Source organism: Chinchilla lanigera, unplaced genomic scaffold (assembly GCF_000276665.1).
Source record: "Chinchilla lanigera isolate Chin_1 unplaced genomic scaffold, ChiLan1.0 scaffold00037, whole genome shotgun sequence".
Taxonomy (NCBI): Eukaryota; Metazoa; Chordata; class Mammalia; order Rodentia; family Chinchillidae; genus Chinchilla; species Chinchilla lanigera.
Genome location: NW_004955438.1, coordinates 20,903,513 through 20,909,512, shown reverse-complemented (window position 1 = coordinate 20,909,512; position 6,000 = coordinate 20,903,513). Strand labels below are relative to the sequence as shown.

The window sequence follows — 6,000 nt, the reverse complement described above, 5'->3', positions numbered from 1 at the left end:
CGGCCACGGCTGTGGCGGCGGCGGCGGAGGAGCTGAGCCAGGTGCCGGACGAGGAGCTGCTGCGCTGGAGCAAGGAGGAGCTGGCGCGGCGGCTGCGGCGCGCCGAGGGCGAGAAGGTGGGCCTCATGCTGGAGCACGGCGGCCTGATGCGCGACGTGAACCGGCGGCTGCAGCAGCACCTCCTGGAGATCCGCGGCCTCAAGGACGTGAACCAGCGGCTGCAGGACGACAACCAGGAACTGCGCGAGCTCTGCTGCTTCCTCGACGACGACCGGCAGAAGGGGCGCAAGCTGGCGCGCGAGTGGCAGCGCTTCGGGCGCCACGCGGCCGGCGCCGTGTGGCACGAGGTGGCCCGCTCGCAGCAGAAGCTGCGGGAGCTCGAGGCGCGCCAGGAGGCCCTGCTGCGCGAGAACCTGGAGCTGAAGGAGCTGGTGCTGCTGCTGGACGAGGAGCGCGCGGCGCTGGCGGCGGCGGGGGGCTCAGGGGCCCGCGACGTGGGCGACGGCAGCAGCACGTCGAGTGCGGGCAGCGGCGGCAGCCCGGACCACCACCACCATGTGCCCCCCGCGCTGCTGCCCCCTGGGCCGCACAAGGCCCCGGACGGCAAGGCGGGAGCCACCCGTCGGTCCCTGGACGACCTGTCTGCCCCTCCGCACCACCGCAGCATCCCCAACGGCCTGCACGGTAAGGACGCCCTTCCTCCCGCTGAGGTCCGCGCAGAGCCGGGGGGGGGTGGTGGTGGTGGTGGTGGGAGGCACCAGCCCTCACCTTAAGGGGTACCCCTCGCTCGCGGGGCAGGGGCATCCCACGACCACCAGCCTGGGGTTGTGTCGTGGTTAGGGTTGGCGCGTGCCCCTGTCCAGCTCAGAATCCGCAGCCGGGCGCAGCTCCAGAAAAGTTTGTCGCGGCGGGAGTTGTAGGTGTTGGCGGCTGGCCCTGCGGGGCTGGCTGGGGGCGCCTCATCCCAGCCGGGAATCCTTGCCCCGCAGGGGAAGTTATTGTGGGAGAGGAAAAAAAATCTTTGGGAGCAAGTGAATTTCCCCTCCTTGGAGCAACAGGCGCCCCCTCCCCCAGCCCAAGTGGCGTCCACGTGTGTGCTGTGAGTGGAATTCCGCCTGGCTTCCTCCTTGCCTTATCACGGCGGGCAGGAGCGCAGAGAGCTGGGCCGGAGGACCCGGGCCAAGGGGCTTCCTGGTTTCCTATACGCTCTGCGCTTCAGCTCAGGGACTTTTTTCCCTAGGGATAATGTAGTGGTTGGAATGGAGTCTGGCCTTTTTCCTCGGTTTGCCTCAGTTTCTGTATTTGTGCACTGGAGCCCGTGATCCCGGCGTCATGGGTGTGATGTGGAGATAACACTCCTGAAAGGGTTTGTAAATTGCTGATGGCAGAACAGGAAGTGCTGTGGTCATCTGCGGCCAGGGTGTGTGTGGGAGGACTGTTGGCTTCAGAGACGCGCAGCATCGTCTTCCACGCCCACCTGGGTGTCTGTTGGCCTTGTGCAAGAAGAGGGTGACACCAGCCGGGGTCTGCAGGAGCCCAGCAGCCTGTCTCTCCCCATCCCGTCCCCTGTTCAGTGTCCCCTGTCCTCTGTCCTCTGATTAGTGACTCTACTCCCTGCTGCTTCCTTTCTCTCGTTTCCAGTTCGGGTTGCCACCGCCTGGACTACCTGCCTTACCTGTCTGGTTCTGCTTAGAACAGTTTCTGATTCAGAGACAATGTATCTGGGCCTTAAGTAACTCCTCTTCTCCCAGACAGCCCCAGCCTTGGAGGGCTACTTCCTCTCTGGCTTGGTGGCTGAGGGACCCCAGTAGGCATATTGGGGTTGGAGGCAGGGGTAGGCCCTGGACCCACGGAGATGGGGGGCAGTGCTGCAGTTTGTCCCTTATTTACCCTCCCGGGTCTGTGTCAGTTCAGGGCAGGCCCAGGTTTGGAGGGATATTTTGTTACTGATTAGCAATCTATGGCTACAACTCAGGTTTCTTTTTGCAACTTTGCCTCCACCCAGCTTCCCACCCTGGGCTCCTTCAGGCTGGCCCCAGGAGCTCAGAGCCAGGTGGCTTAATTTGTTGGGGGTGCACCCCACCTGTCTATGGCACCCTGCCTTTCTGGGGGCTTGGGAGGGCCCATTTTCTGGGCCTCGGTTTCTCCAAATGCAATATGGAGGAGGGGATTGCTGCAGTCATGGGGCAGAGAATGGAGTGTTGCTGGTTTTCAGCTGCGTCACGAGCGGTACTTGGCGAGAGTGATTCTCTGCAGGACACTGGGAGCGCCCAAGTGCCCAAGTGTCAGCCTGTCTGCAGTTTTAGGCGGCAGGGCTAGGGCTGGCTCTGAGTTTGAGCTGTAGCAGTGAATAATGCAGGAGCGGTCTGGGCAAGGGCTGGGCTTTTCCACCGGCCGGGCAGTGGGTACGGTAGAGGTATTGGGTTTTCTGCAGAATTCTACAAGTCCCAAGTCCACTTGGTCTGCTGGCAGATTTTGTAGCAGCAAAGCTTTTGCTTTGGGGGAAGGATGTCAAAAGCCAGCTTTATCATTACAGATTTTGGTTATTGGTGGGATCCTTCTTGTTTTGTTTTGTCTGTTAAAGTCACAGGTGGCCTTGAGATTTCCTCCCACCAACACGAGCGGAATGCCCGGACGTAAAGCAGGGGCCTGCTCTTAGAAACTGGGCTTTTCAACCCTGAGATCTGTGGCTTTAAGTGAGTGCAGTGTGGCTGATACCTCAGTACTGCTCTTGAGTTCGAGCTCATGGGAACTTTGAGGAGGCAGCGTTATCCCCACTTTATAGACAGACAAGTAGAGGCTCAAGGGGTTTCAAGCCTTGCTTGGGAAGGCAGCTGACATCGGAAGTGCCTGTCCTGGGAAGGATCTCCCTCAAGGCCCTCTGTGCTTGGATCGTGGGCTTACATCCCTGGCCTGTTAGGACTTTCCCTTTACTGTTATTCAGGGGACAGAGGCAATTCCCTGTTCTGGATTCCCGACTCAGGTTTGCCCTCTCCCTCCCGTTCTGGGAAGTGTCAGGTCTTATCAGTGACCCCTGAATACATAGATGGTTGATAACCCTGTTACCCAGAGAGTTAGGCTGCCTTGACTTGAATCCTGACACCTCCATGGATTCTGGGTCAGGGGGTTAACTCTGCGGGGCGTCCCTCTACCCCCTTTTGTAGGGTGGGGCTGAACATGAGAGTCCCTCGGCCCACACGCGGCCCTCGAGCTTGGCGTCTGCACACAGTGGGTCTCCACGGTTGCAGCCTCTTCTGGCTTGCCAAGCACACTTCTGGTTCCCTCCAGAACTCTGCTTGCTGTTGGACAGCTTGCCTGAAAGTGCGCAGCCCGGAGCTGCGCTGCGGCTGCACCTGCGGCTGAGCCGGGCACGGTGGCCCTGCTGCCCTCCGCGGGGCTGTCCCCTCCTGTGGCCGAGGTGGGAGGCGCCATCTGTATTCTAGGCAGTCCTCAGCCGCCGAGGCCAGGCCTGGCGGGCCTGTGAATGGGTATGCAAATTGGGCTCTCTCGGGGACTGTTAGACTGGAGGTCTGGTCTAGGTGCTTGCTCTTTGCCTCAGTCTAGTGCTGCACCCTAAGACAGCACAAACATGGCAAATTTAGGTTTCCCCCTGGAACTGATGTGATTGTCAAACAAAAGGACTTTCAGCGGCTTCTCTGCCCGCCCCTCCCCCACCGCAGGAGCCCTGGCGCACCCCTGGCCCCTGGGTGTGTCCCCCTCCCCCTGCTCCCCTGTGGCTCACCGGGAGAAACCAGAACCTCCCTGAACCTCCTGTGAATAGACACCATTTACTTTTTAAGTTTGGGTTAAAATTTTGTGCCTCTCAAAATAAGCTGCGTTTGTTCTCCAGCTTGTGTTTCTGTTGGTTTAGAAGGGAGGGGATGTGTGTGTGGGGTCTGGGCCTTTAAAAGAGGCCGAGCTCCTGTGCCCTGAATAGGTCTTTTCTGCGCTGGCTTCCCGCTCAGCCAATGAGGCTGCCTTTCCTAAGCCCTGCAGGCTGGAGCAAAGGTCGAGAAGATAATGGGGCGGGTTACGTAAGTAAGCTTTCCCGTCCTCCCCACCTGACCAGAGGGAACTGTCTGGCCTTGGAGCTTTGGGTCCCCAGGGCCAGCACCGAAGTGGCTGACCCCAGGAGATCCCCAGCGGAGATGCGTGGGCACTCACAGTCCTGCAAGGGAGTTCCCCAGTGGGTCAGCGCTTCCACCCGTCCCAGCAGGGAGGCCTCCAGGGTGGGGAAACTGAGGCTTGTAGTGGGGAAACTGAGGTGCAGCATCCCGCTTTGGGGACCTGGGGTGAGTCAGGGGACTCCTGTGTCAGCAGTCTGAGGCTGTCACCCAGTGCCCTGTGCCCAGGGAGTTGCTGGGCCAGGACCTGTGGCTTCTTTTCCCGGGAAGCAGACCCCAAGCCATTCCCTGGCCTGCATCCCCCTCTGATGCGAGGATTGTTTCCTCTTCTTGGACCAGGCCCTCGCCCATGCGGGTCTCTGAGCACCTGCGATACGGACGAGGGATATTGTCCCTAGACCAGCTTGATGCTCAATAATTTCAGCTATTGCTCAGAATCTGTTTCCAACACGGGGGGATTTCTGCACCTTGCTTTCAGGGAGATGAAACCCTTAGGCAAATTCCCCTGCCACTGGGGTGGGGCTGGAGGCTCTATTTCCTCATCCACACAGTGGGAAAACAGGACCACCTTTGGGTCCGGGAGAAGGAGTGTTCTGTGTACTCACAGGCCGGTCCTCCCTCTCCTGGCCGGAACACCACACTGGGCCCGTATAGGAGCCGTGCAGGCCGCTGGCCAGGGCCCTGGCTCCAGGCTCGGAGAGTCCTGGGTGACTCTTGGCCTTGGCTGCTGCTCTGTGACCTTGACAGCTTGCTGGACATCTAAGCTCACTTGTCTCATCTGTATTCTCCGAATCATAGCTGGTTCCAGGACCGGGCCTTCAGGGATGGGGTCCTGGACTTTCCATTGCTCCCTGGACTCCCACGGATTTGCCTCTTTGGGTGCAGATGGAGACCTTTAACGCAGGCTTGTTAGTGGGGCCCTGGAGCCCAGGGCTGTCCCAGAGCATCCTTGTCTAGTTGAATGGAAGGAAGATGGCATGTCTGGCAGGAATGAGCAGAATGGCAAGGCCTACATGTGGGTCCGGACCGTGGCATCGAACGCCTGCAGACTGCAAGGTGCGCTCAGGAGCTGGTGTGCCGGGCACACTCGTGATTCTAGCACGTGGCAAGGGGAGGCTGGGGGGTTGCAGTGAGTTCAAGGCCAGCCTGGGCTACAGAGTGTGACCCTGTCTCAACAACAAAACAGAACCAAACCAGACCAACCCCCTCAAAAGATGCACTCAGGATGGGTGTGAGGAAGTAACCCTTGGTGGGGCTGGAGCTGTGTGTAGCCCCACGGGACGGAACCTAAAGTCCCAGTGATTCGGACTCTGTCACCTGCACACGAGCACAGTCCAGGTGGACCACGTGGCCTCTGAGCCAGGGGGTCCACCTTTAGGGAGGTACCTGCTTGGAGCCCGCGTCCACTGTGGGTGGGCAGTGGCTCCCCTGCAGCTCCGGCAGGCTTTCGCTGCGCCGCTGGAGAATTGTGAGGTGCAGGGCAGCAGGGCTGGGTGCTCAGGGCAGCCTGGGAGTGGGATTTGACCTCAGAGGTGAGCGCGGCCTCGTCCTACAGGCAGGGAGGGAAACGTGAGGTTCTGAGCACCTCCTGCGTGTGCCCTGGCTTCGGGAGTGGCAGCTGGGCAGCATCAGGCTGGTGACCCTCATGGTATAGGCTGGGCTGGGCAGCAGGAAGGGAGCTCGGGTGGGACAGTGACCACAGCAAGGAAGCTTCTCTGTAGGTCCTCAGACCTGGACCTGACCTCAGCCCCTGTCTGCCTCTTTGGGCCTCTGACCTCCAGGGCCAGGCTGTCCCCACTGCCGATGCAGGGGAAGCCCAGGCAGCTGCGTTTCCTCCATCTGCACCCCCAGCCCCAGCGTGGTCCCGCACGGCTGT

General features: G+C 60.4%; 1 protein-coding gene across 1 annotated transcript in view; it reads left to right on the top strand.

Annotated features, from left to right (window-relative positions):
* The window catches only part of Ccdc85c (coiled-coil domain containing 85C), a gene marked incomplete at its 5' end in the record, with an annotated part of 58,428 nt that continues 52,428 nt past the window's right edge, over nt 1-6,000 (top strand). The window contains 1 exon segment of the mRNA XM_005390452.2: nt 1-684. Within this exon segment, the coding sequence (XP_005390509.2) occupies nt 1-684 (684 nt within the window).